Below are 12,920 nucleotides of genomic sequence, written 5' to 3'. Positions count from 1 at the left end.
TGTCCATTTGACTGGCAGGGTTTAGTCCCAGTGTTAGGGCTGTGTGTTTGAGGGAGATCCACAGCCTGTGCAAGCTGAGGGAAGTACTTCTAGCAAATGGCATCGGAAGAAAAATGGAAGACAAAGAAGCTGAGAGGGAAAAAATGGAAGATCAAAACATGAGAATCCTTTCCCTGGCCTGAGAAACACCTATGGTTACTCCATGGGCTGGGCTTGAAGGTGCAGGATCTCAGAGGCGTTTAGAAGCTTCAAGCCCATTTTGCTTAATGGCTCTGAATCCTCTGGCCTTTTCTAATTCAGTTGGCTTGCTTGTTAAAGAGGATGCTAACACATAACCAGACAAGATTTGCAAAGCTAAATTCACTGAGGTTTGTTTGGGAAGTGTGGGAGGAGATCCTTAAAGATGTTAAATAAGGAAAAAAAATGAAAACATGAGACACTTTGCCCTAGTAACATTCAAAGCAGGAATAAGAGAAAGCATTTAGTGGAGATACAACAAAGAAATCCTTTGCCTACAGAACCAAAGCTTCAGCAAAACAAAAAAAAAAGTACGTGAAGCACCTGGACATCCCTTTGTTCTGAACCTGTAGCACAGGCTGTGGAGGGACATGGCAGTAATTTAAAAGCTTGTTTTCTGCATCCAAACATCATGTAAGGATGAAATGCAATCCATCCCACTATCATTTAATGAGCACCCCGGGACCACTGTACCTTGGAGGCATGATGTCACACGTCAGCAGAGAGATTACTTGTTTTGAAGCTTGTGAACAGCTCTGAGACTTCATTTCGGAGTGCTCCACTCAGAGTCATGACTCAAACCCTTCTGGTCTCACAGAAGGACACAACTGGCTACAGTTTTCCTGTGCTGTCTCTGAGCATCCTGTGAGGGATTAGTAGATAGTTAATTTTATTACCCTTTCTCCTCTTTCATATAGGAAAGGCTTTGTCATTGCTTGAATTCCTTCATGTTCATGACACATTTTCTCAAGTATCGTATCAATGATGTGTCTACTGAGACAAGCAGAGACAGCTACCAAGAAAAGCACTGAAACAAAAACCAAGACATTCATTTAATTTTGGGTGATTTTTAATTTATATAGAGCCATTGGGAAAACTAGTATGAAATCCAGATTCAGACCTGTGACAAGTTGGCTACACGCAATAACTCCTTTGTAAAAGGCAGTTATTACCCAGAATTTTATACCTATCCCTTGAAGGGACCAAGATATTCATCTTGGGCAATTTGCTGAAGTACCAACTTTTTTTTTTTTTTTCTCCAGATCATAACAGCTCCAGAGTCACCTGGAAGCAACTAAATTGATAGCCAGGTTTAGCAGCAGTATTGCCTGAATAAAAACACGTAACATGAAAACCAGCTAACAATTCTGAACGGCTCATTTAATGCTCAATTGCTGAACCTTATTCAGTTTTAAAACAAGCTGTAAGATTAAAGCCCCAGAGGTGAATAAAAGAACTCTCCATTATCATGTCTACATTGGAATTTACTCTTGTATTAGCATTAAACCAAGAATAAAGGAAAAGTGTAGACTCTGTATAAGACTGTCTGAAACTGGGAATAATTTTAAACATACTCTTCCAGTTCCAGTGTTCTCCCTTCCATAGTCAAGGACCATCAATACATCAGTAAACTCATGGTTCCTGTCCCCAGCAGAGCTCCATCCCTGGGTGCCAGACTGAAAAAGCAAAAGGGATGTAATCCACTGAGAGACACTCAGTGGGAAGAGAACTTGGGTGAGGATCAGGCATGCTGGTTCCAGACTTTCTTTAATTATAATCTGTCCCTGGCAACAGGAAAATTTAGATGGGCAACAGAATGAACAGAGCTGCATTCAGTGGCTGCAAATTACTGTTTTACATTTAGTGAATTTATTGTACAGCAATACAGGCATAAATCTAGCTGATACAGAGGGCTGATTAGCACAGCTCTACACTCCAAGTAATGGCATTAAAGACGCAGTGTGAATTTCAGGGAATTAATCATATTGTTCACATCTTTTCAGTGATGATGCAGCAGGCATTTTTATAGCAGATTAACTGCTTTCACCGTTCGTTAATACAACCCAGAACAATAACTACGCTTATGAAGGAAGTTTTTTACCCCCTTCCTGAAGGCATTCTCTGGACTCTTATGCTGTTACTTTTCCTCTCATATCCTCTTTGCAGCTCGTTAGTAGAGATATTGAAGGCCTGATGCAGCTTTCCTCTAAAGGAGCCTGAGTAGTTTTTTTTTCCTTGAACTAGGCACAGGAGCCTGCATGCAATGGAAGAGATTAACACCAGGTGGCAAATTACAGCTGATTACAATAGATTCATGTGTATGGAGACACAGTGTAACGCTGCCAGGAAAACAACACATCTGGCAGCTAACTCACCCTCTACTTGCACGTTCCCTTTGAAAAGATAGAGTGGTTTGTTGTTGTTTGTTTGTTTTTAACCTTCAGTAATGATTGTCAAACCCCTGGAAGATCAACGAGGACCCCATACCCTCTATCCAGCTATAATCACTGACATATCGGTATGGTCTGGATGTTCCTAGGCAGGGTCTGAGCCCCACCAGATTTGGCAATATACAAGCACTGATAAAATAAAGGGAATTAGGAAAGGAAATTGCCTGCTGCCCCAACACTTAACCCAGATACCAAGTAGGAAGGGAGAACATACAAACATGGTGAGGGCAGCACTGGCAGAAAGGCACAATGCAAACACAAAGAGCAGTGAGCTACAAATAGTAGCATATCATGAATATCATTAGCTAGGAGATGAAGGAGAAACACAGAAACAGGTAACACCTGGAGCGGTCACCTGTTCCTTTCTTACCTGCTTTAAGGCTCCTGCTGCTGCAGCCCCTGAACTGCTCCATCGTCCACCTCTCCTCAGCTTGTGATTCTTGAGGAATGGTTCAAAACGTCCCTTCTCTAAAATCAGTCAATTGACTCTGAACTGACAATAGTTAACAATTCCTTCAGTGCTTTTGGAGTGGCTTCCTGCCTACTGGAAAGGCTGACAGGATACTCCTTCAGTCCTTCAGTGCAATACAGCATGGCACTGCTTCTAGCTGTGTACAGTGTCTTAAGTGCACAGAAGGGTTTGATGGGTTTGCCAAGGGCAGGCCACAAACAGAGGGACTTGCTAGCCATATACCACCTTTCATCACCCTTATTGCCAATCCAACCCCCTCAACTCCTCCCTTCCCCAGACAGCAGTTATTTTAAAAAGGATTTCATGCATCTGTTCATCTGCAAACTACAAAGTACGTATACATTTCAAATGAAATGGCTAGGACTTTGACACTTCTTAAAATATACATTTTATTATTTTCTGGTGTTTGCTATGAAGGTTTCATTCAAATTGTGAAGGTACACAGCCTTTACAAACTTGTTGAGTTAAAGGTTTTTGTTGGAGGTTTTATGTTCTGTTTCTTTCATGGCAGAGGAAAATACATACGCTATAAAATGTTGAAATTCATTAGATGTTTAGTATTACCTCTTCATATATGCTGTGGAATGCTTTGTAGAAATACTATATAAAATAAGGCAGACTTTGACAGGGAATTCAGTCATAAAATTTCATGGGAGAAAACAAAAAGTTCCAACATATTATTATCTTCTGTAGCCAAGGGAAGATCAGGTGGTCGTCACTGGTTTGTGGGAGAACTACTGCAGTTCTGGTGCTCAGACAGTATACATTTCTTGTTTATTCTACTATTCTCAAGTGAGACCTTTGCAATAAAACTTATTTTAATTAACATAAATCAGACAATATTTAAACATACACATCTATCCTTACAGTGCAATAAAAATGTATCATTGTATAGTATTTTGTATTTGCATTATGAAAATAAAAGGTCTGTACATCAATTAAATGTATATTAATGAGTATGAATCATGTAAATTTGTAATGCATCTAAAGTTGGCTTTGGCTTTTAAGTATTTATAAATTCATAGAAAATATTGAACATCTAACAAAATAAATAAAACATATCATTTTAATCATAGATGCTAACGATCAACCTCAAAAATTCTTGTGTTATTTTTTACATTTGCTACTAAATTTCTTAAAGAGAACTCACTTTCAGTAGTGCTCAGAAGTGAATGATTGCACCTTCTGTGATGTGAAAAAATAGAGTACATCTATTTTTCATAGATCAAAAATTCCTTCATGGAGAGTTGCATTTTAAATGTCTGATTGTTCTACGTAACTGTCTTAAGTGCTTATAAAAAGCATGTAGCTTTCTCATAAAAGCTGTGAGTCACTATTAATAGATATTTCTTTTTCACTTGCGGAATTGAGGATTATGCAAAATCTTCTGGTGAATGTCCTTTTTTATGAGAATTCTTCAAGGTCTTCCAGCTTCACATACTGGTATGAAGATAGCACAAAAACATGTTCACTAATGAACCCTCTTCAGTACGAGTACTGCAGCAATCCAGTGTAATTCCACTTGATAGGCTTATTTCATTGGAGTCCACACATGGTAGTTTGTGGAAGTCAACTGCTGACCTCATGTTCTCTTGAATTTGAAAGTTCCCCAAGTGCACGGGCTAGCCTTACTGTAATACTGAAGAGACCAAAACAAATCTCAAATCACATGAACAAAAGTGAGCTTGAATAAATATGCATCTGGTTAGTAAATTACACACCATAGTCTAATTGCTATTCTGGTGGTGGTGGTCGAAGGCTCCGCAGCTTCCTTTCATCTAGTCCTTTCCAGTATTTAAAGTTATTATCCAGATGCTGCATCAAATTTGGCAGGTCTGCAAATGCTAGGGAAGAAAGGGCAGAGTGTATTTAGTTTGCAGAATTGGAACAGTCACATGATTCTGTCTGCTTAAATATCACTTGAAATGTCTGGGCAACTGCGTTAAGTAGGAAAGCTTAAATCTGTCATACTGATACTTGAAATGTTTCTGGCTTTATAGCTCTCATCACTCACGTATCTTCCCAGGCTACTGAGAACAATTCTGTGAGTCTATTTAATACTAGTAATGCAAGCACCAGCAAAGGGGCGCAGTTTTGCAGGAGGGGCATAACTAATTATGCCTGTAATTACCCTACTTTATCAAATCTCAGTCACATGTCATGATCTGGCATTCAGGAGAGTCACATTTCTGACCACTTTTACCACGGAGGCAGCACTTGGAAGGAAATAGCTGCTCCCCCAAGCAGTTTCCAGACTGTAGAAATTTGTCTTGAAGAGTAACTGATATTAACACAGACAAAATGATTATGCCCAAAGTGCTATCAAAGAGAATGTGTTCTGTTCTCCATTTATAGAGAAGCAAGTTTAAAAAAAAAAAAAAAAGTTAAACTCTGTCTGAAACTAATATATTAAAGAGAAGCCATGAGAATATAGTTTGTAGCAGTATCGAAATACTTTTAAGCAATAATGACACTACTAAGCTTACTTGAACTGTAGAAATCTTCCTTTTTCTCCCATTTTCTTCAGGAGCCATAAGAAAGCAATTTTATATCACAGTACTTTCAAATGTTTACAAAATGCTTCTTGTTAGGAAATACAGCAGAGTTTCACTTACCGTCCCAGGCATCAAACATATCAGTGATGAAGTAATCGATGAACGATATTTGTGACTTGGGGATGCTGCAAGTATTTCTGTCAAAAACTGGCATCACAACTGGTAAACCTTGTCTCTTTTCTTCATCAGTCTGCAAAGAACACTCTTGTGATTATTCTACGACACATTACATTAACGGCTTCTTTTAGCAGCAGATTGTTTGACACTGACTAGATCATGCAACTGCTAAATAAACAGAGAAACCTCAAGAAATCTGAAGCAGCAGCAATTAATCTTAAGCACCTACTTGCACAGGTTTCAGCCAAACGGTAGCTGAATAGTGCCTTCCAGTGTTTTGCACAAAGTGACATTTATCATCTGCATTTACACACAAAGCCATCCCTAAGTTACTCCATGCACTACTAATTGAAGTTATGACTGCTTCGGAGCTAAAACATGCATATCCATGGTCAGACACTAATAGAAGAGCATTCTGTGCGAATAAGAGGTAGCAAAGTATCTTTTTTATCTTTTTTTTTTTCCTTTTTTTTTTTTTTCCCCCCATTGAGGTATCAGTTTCAGTATTTGGTCTATCATCAGTAATAATGAATCTGCCTGCCCCATGTTCCCATCTTCCTAAAAACCTTCTTCAGCATGGTTTACTAAGGTCTTAGAGTATTTTTTGGAGTGAGTGCTGCTCCCATGCTAACACTAGAACCTCACGATCCTATTCTTGAGACATATTGGGTATTTAGAGGCCCCCTTCCTCTGCCTTGTGATGGGAACACATGCAAGCAAAATGCACACATACACACACACACAAAAAAAACAACCTCCAAACTGAACAACTTAAAGGCTTAAGTTTTTCAAAAACTGCATTGTAGTCTTGAAGAATTTGCATTGTAGATGTCAACTTTCTTCTGTCTGAAAGTATCTAGTAGTGGCATGAGTAATATCCCATCATTTCAGATTAAAACAAGCGGTATTTTTCAGATTGCTTAATGCACTCTTAGATGTTTTGAAACATTGGCAGTATATGCACACTTCTCTTTGCTTTTACAGAGATGCTCACATGTAATGTCAGCAGCCCTTTTTAGCTGTCTTACCTGTGCAAAGTACTCCTCAGAGATGCGTCCAGCCCACTCTATACATTGCTCTATGGGTCTGCATGGATTGGAAATGTCTGCACACTTTATCAACATGCGTTTGATAAGGATACGGTTTTCAGGAGACGTGAGAACAGTTTTGATTGATTCTCCATCACCATTATTCTGTAACATTTGAGAATTAAAAACAATCCATTAACAAAAAACTGTTATCTGTTAGTCAAAAGCTTTCTGCCTTGGGAATGTCTTCAGCAGATCCTATAGGGATCAGTCCTGTTACTGACTGTCATATTTGATGTCCAGCTGAATTTACAGGGGGATTATGAAAGTTAGCCACAGCTCTGAGCTAGCACCAGACTCCAGTTTCTGGATCCATTCACTGTATTTGTGGCATCTCTGGGGCATCTTTGGGCAAGTCACCTAATCCCTCTAAGTCTTACGTGCCTCTAAAAGTGTGGAGAGGATCCATTTATCACTGCATAGTTAGTGACGAGCACTATGTAGGCAGAAAAAGGTAATTCTCTGCTGAAATGCAAGGATTAATAGACGTGCACATTAACAGTGGAATAGCTGGTTTAACAAAAAAAGAACTGACACGACATGCACAGTCGTCCTCTCTGCATGCAAAGCTCACCAGCATGAGCATTGATCATTATGACAGTGCCGCTGCCATTAGGAGAGCCAGATCCCACACTGCCTCTCAGGCGTGCTCCTCGTTCTCTTCCACTGCAGCCATGTGAGCCCATCAGTCTCTGACCTGACTGGGCATTTTGCTTTCTGAGAGTTTATTGGTATTAAAGCAATATATTAAAACCATGCTTCTGAACACAGCCTCATCTTTCCTCTGCAAGTCTAGGAAAGGTTTCAGCCCACACACAGCTTATATTTGGTTCCCAGGCTGCACATACAAGCACGTCAACAGTACTCTATATTTGGAGGCAGCATACAGCTAATATGAGTAAAGGTTCCAAAGATCCAGATTGGAAGCTATTTTCTGTGGAGCTCTGATAAGTGAGTTTCCAAAGAACAGACATTCAGGATTAAAATATCTTAAAAATCACATCTAAGGGCCTTATTATTACCTGACTCTTTCAGGATGAGTAGGTACAGAAATTTATAAAGACTCATCTTCTACTTGGAAAAAAAATATTGTGAAGCAAGGAATATACTAGACTTCTCTAGCACTCAACAAGGTTTTGGTCTACAGACAATGCAGTGAAGGAGTCACAGGGATAGTAGCAAGAACAATAAGCCACCAGTTTCTGCAGCACTTTGCACAAAGAGGGAGATACTAGCCAGCTTCTACAAAGCAGCAGAAACATTCTGATCTTTTATTAGGACATATTTTTCAGAAGAAAGTTCTTCTGAGGAAGAAAGTTCTTTCTGAAGGAAGAATATAATAATTATTAGATTATTAATTGTCATTTGGTATACTACTGGTTCAGAAACATCAGCTCCACAATTCCTACTGAAATGAGACTCTCAAACCAATTCTTTTCCCTCATTTTTAGATATGCTGAAGGGAAAGTACAGGGGAAACAAAGTGAGTTGCATACATCCCCAAATGCATAGAAACATGAGGCAAGAGAAAGTCAACATAAAGTAAAGGAGGCTCTAGAAACAAAAGCTATGAGTAAAAACTAAGCTCTGAAAATGATTAGAGATCATTCAGCTAAGGGTAGTAGAGAATATCCTCCTAGGTAAACCACCAGGAATCGAGAAAGGATGTTTGCTTCCGTGATCCGTTCAAACCAAGGGCACAGCTCTACTTGCTGGATGCGGATGTCTTGGGAATAAAATGTGCTAACTGTGCTTAGTCCCAGCATCCTGCTCAGAGTGCAGAGGTGTCTCTGCATGTCAGATGTTGGCTTCCTGTCATAGGCTTAGGTGACATCATGAAGGGAAATGGGAGGATAAAGGATGCTGGAGCTGGAAAGGATTTTTTTCAGTTTATGAAACAAAAGAAGAAAGGAAACAAACAGAGCAGCTTCTCAGCATGGCTCTTTGAACAAATATGTACAAAAATAATAAATAAAAAAAAATAATAAGTGGAACTGTCCCATTTGGAACACACGGTTGGCAGCTCAGCCTGCAAACATTACACTGAGTCACAGCCACGACTGGAAATCGGGCCAGGAAACACACGCTGCCGCTGCAACCAGATATACGACCAGACTTGAAAGGGGATCTGTCAGTGTTGTTCTGCTAGTAACAAGCACAGCAAATGATTGGTTTCACCCACTCACACATTACAGGCCTTTTAATAGGAACCTGCTGAACTGAGAAACTCCCAGCTAGAAGGAAAACATTTTGCTTCTTGATTTCAATACAAATTATATAGCCTTTGTCTTTCCACCCACTTTTGGGCAGAATTTGCTATAAATCACAAATGCTTTGTGGGGCAGGTTATTTCTCTGCAGCCCCTGGCCCTCAAGGGCAGAATCAAACTTAGTTTGATTTCTGTATGTCACTGTCCTTATTTTTACTGCCTGACTGTACAGGCCCAGGTAGCAGCAGCCATCCAGCTCTCTGTAACAGGCGAGATGAGTGTGGCTCTTTGGACAGACACTGCTGCTCAGAAAGTTGCCCCCTGGTTCTCCTCCGAGTCTCTTCCTCTCTCTGGGAACAGGCCCCCAGAGAGGCTGTGCCTTCTGCATCCCTGACAGCTGTAAACACGAGCCTCTTCGAAGCAGTTCTGTAGGTAAAATTACTCCTGCTTAGTGGATGGGCTAGATAATCTCTTGAGTTCACCCCTGCCCCGTTCTCTACGTTGCATCCCCTACTTCACAGGTTTCTGCAGCTCCTCTTAGTCCTCCGTCCTCATCACAACAGCCATTATATCCTCCTTGCTTCTGTCAGATATACCCATTACTCATCCTCCTTTCTTCCCCCATCTACTCCCTTTCTATTCCTTTTCTTTCTGACCGGAGAATAGCTCCTTAGTGTGCCTACATGCCAGGGGAAACTGGGGGCTGAGCAGGGCTGCAGTATGGTAGCACTGGGATGATACCGGATGGTAACACTGCAGACTGTTGTGTACAGAAAGAGAAGTGCCCTAGCTTTTCCTGGCTAGCTCACTTACTTGTAATCTACAAAGAATTACTCCCCCTTCTTTTTCTCTTGTTTGTTACAATCAAGAAACTGAGCAGCAAAACATTTACCCTTACAATTTTCCATCCATTTTTCTGGCTTTATGTTTCCATTAAACAATCCTGAAACAAAAAATGTTTATCCAGCATCCAAATATATGTATTAGCATGTTATTTCTTACAACCGTTCAACAACAACAACAAATCTACATCTACAGCTATGGTTGTAGGTTAGCCTGCAGACTGATACTCCACACTGAAAGATTTTGTTTAATACTGTCCATGATTGCCAACTGAAATTGTTTGGTTGAAGTTTCCCCACCAGGTGTCTGCCTTAGGCAGATTTTTTTTTTCTTGCAAATTGCAGTTAAAAATGATTTGGTGGCTTCTAAATATGAGATTGGGGAAATAAGGTTTTCGTGCTCATGTTAAGAATTACTGCTGTTTCTCACATCTTCATGAATGAGGACCTGGAATTCAGTTAGAGGAATGGTTTTGGGTTAAGCCAGTCACCATCTCTGAAAAGCTGCTGGACGTGTTACAAACTTTGGGGGAAAAAAAAAAAAGTGGTTTGTATATGTTCAATAGGGATTGCTGGAGCCTGGGTCTGAACAAGACTCTTGCTGCAACTGTAGTTCTTGGCTATGCCGGAGCAGACACTGTCCAAATCCAGGTTTTATAACTAAGAACAGGGAGCCTCTCTCTCCCTTACTTGCAGTAAACAAAACCTGCAGAAAAACAGAAGCAGGGAAAAGGAGGTTGTTGCCTGCTTTGAATGCAAAAATGGAGAAGGGAACAAGTAGAATGGCATAAAAATCCTGGGAGCTGTGAAAGAGAGAGTAGAGTAGCAAGCCAACACCGTTGGAAGAGGGGAGGAAGGCTGAAACAGGAAAGATTTGGTGAGTGTGAGAACTAGTGCAGGGAAAAGGAGGAGGAAGAGAGGCAGAGCCAGTGAGAAGCCAAGGAGCAAAATGGTGGGTGAGAACTGAAAACGGCATGACAAGACAGTGGGCAGTGAAAGAACTCAAAGAAGTCAAAGAAGAATCAGTGAAAACAGAATCTGAAGATAGAATTAAGGCCTGAATGCATTGTAATAAGCATATAAATGGAGCCGCTACATTGAAGAGATGGTAGTCCTTCCATTTGGTAACCTCTGACAACTTTAAGCATGTTTTTTCACTATCCTTCCTTTATTTGTGAGAGATAGGAGACCAACTGTGATAACAAAGGCTTAGCTATTAAATGATGAATCTAAGGACAAACACGCACAAACTAGTTTTGGTCTTCTCTAGGTGCTGATAGCAGTGAGCAGACACTTGAAGTGTAGGCATGCCCTAGGTGGTGAACAACTACACAAGGTCCAACACAGCACCCACAGAAGTCAACAATATTTGTCTGTGACTTTAAAGCCTTCTGCGACGTGGAGCTGTCTGGGAAAAATACTTCACAGCCACAGAATTAACAGCCTTTCTCCTAGTTTAGTCAGTAAAACCAGTATCCTACTGGGACTTTGGCTCCACGTTCATGTAGTTCTCATTAGCATCTCTGGGTGCCAAGAACAAAGCTAATTCTAGCACATACTCTTGTGGACAAAGGTACTTTCCTCCAATTAAGCTCCAGTTTGCTTCTGATGGGTGAGGAACAAGATCTGTCCCTCTCCCGCATTCTGATAATAAAAAAGACTGCCCTCCCCCACTGCACACAACAGTCACAAATGTGGCTTTCTAAAAAAAACATTGTAAGAAAACACAGAAAACCATTACAGCTCCTGCAGGACATTGCCACCGTTGCAAACTTTATTATAACCATTTCTGAAAATCTTCTCTTTGCAAAAACCATTCCAACAAAATTATACGCTGCTCTTACTGGCAAAAAAAAATCTGCTGGTTGAAGCTGTTATTGAAACTAGTGTGGTTTTTTAGAATGAGCTCCTAACAGGCAATTTCATTGTGTCCATGGGGTTCCAGATGGCTATTGATTATGTCTATATGATACATAATGCCACCATGATCTATTTTAAAGATTAAAAAAGAAAGTAGGCAGAAAACCCATGAATGCTGCCAGGCAGCAGTGAAAGCTGAGGGCCCTGATTTCCACACTGTGCCATATGGCAGTCAGTATACCTGCCCTTATGCTGCACCACCAGTGGTTCCCGTTGGGAGGGAGGGAGTAATTCAGCTTCTGTCCTGAGACAAATCTTGGCCTCTTTGCAGAAATGGCCAAAAAGAATGCAAGGTCTTGTTGCTAGCACTCTCTCCACCAGAGTGACTGGGTTCATCAAAATGACATTTTTAACAGGAACATATACAGGCTTCTGGTCCCCAGTACATGGCTGGTTCTCATAAAACATCATAGTGCTGCAATATTAATAGGAGCCAAGTGAGTCCCACTCATCCTCAAAATGGGTGATGATGACATTAAGTAGATGGGTATTGAAACCCAGAGGTGAAAGACACATTTCTAACCTCTCTTTCTCCATGTTTCTCATGAACTTTCTCAGAATACCACATGGAGATTTCCTACTGCCAACAGTTCCCAGTCCCTGCTTATTTATTTTAAGGAAGATTTGCAGTGTTGCTTACCCCATTTTCTTCTAGCGCTGCCAAGGGTTTATTAATGCTGTTGACAAACTTGTTGACATGCTCAAAGTGCTTTGTCATTTCTGTTGCTAAGACCATGTCAATAATGGCTTGGCGAAGGGTTCGATACTCATTCCTGTTTAAAGAAGGAAACAATTAAGAATGTTGGCTGGTTCACAAAGGGCTGCTTGCTAAAACAAGTCTAACAAAAATGCTAAAGACCATTTGTGTTGCTGAGAGGTGCAAGGGGAAGAAAGAGTAAGAAAGGCTTGGGTAGCTACATCTATGCTGGATGAAGTACCCTTTGGTGCAGAGACATATATGCTAGAGGCATGAGTGGATCTCTGGGAGAAACAGTGTAAGAGCTGTGCAGAAGCAGAGGCACCAGCTACTCAGGAGGGCTGCCAGGACACATCACACCGGTGTGTTCCCAAGGCTTTTAGCACAGACACTCAACCACAGCTCAAGCTCCTGCCAAGTTTTCAGCAATACTTTTCAGCTGTATCTTGAATGAGCCAAGGCAGTGGTCATCCTCACCCTAAATGTATTTCCTGTTCTGTGCTGGAAGGAGAAGAGCAGGTCCTTCACTATCCTTCCCATTGCAAGAAGACA

At 40.7% G+C, this 12,920-nt stretch overlaps 1 protein-coding gene across 6 annotated transcripts in view; it reads right to left on the bottom strand.

Moving 5' to 3' along the window:
* The window catches only part of LOC101793360 (high affinity cAMP-specific and IBMX-insensitive 3',5'-cyclic phosphodiesterase 8A), a 183,778-nt gene that overhangs the window by 15,697 nt on the left and 155,161 nt on the right, over positions 1–12,920 (bottom strand). For 5 of the 6 annotated variants that reach the window (XM_027466406.3, XM_027466405.3, XM_072043455.1 and 2 more), the window contains 4 exons: positions 12,312–12,444; positions 6,641–6,805; positions 5,556–5,685; positions 712–4,784 (listed from right to left, as the gene is read on the bottom strand). In XM_027466406.3, coding sequence (XP_027322207.1) covers positions 4,675–4,784; positions 5,556–5,685; positions 6,641–6,805; positions 12,312–12,444 — 538 coding nt within the window. In that variant the 3' untranslated portion in view covers positions 712–4,674. The remainder of the gene's footprint in view (positions 1–711; positions 4,785–5,555; positions 5,686–6,640; positions 6,806–12,311; positions 12,445–12,920) is intronic. The other variant, XM_013106371.4, reaches the window with a different exon arrangement.

This window comes from Anas platyrhynchos, chromosome 11 (genome assembly GCF_047663525.1).
Source record: "Anas platyrhynchos isolate ZD024472 breed Pekin duck chromosome 11, IASCAAS_PekinDuck_T2T, whole genome shotgun sequence".
Lineage (NCBI taxonomy): Eukaryota > Metazoa > Chordata > Aves > Anseriformes > Anatidae > Anas > Anas platyrhynchos.
This window is presented reverse-complemented; position numbering and strand designations above follow the sequence as displayed.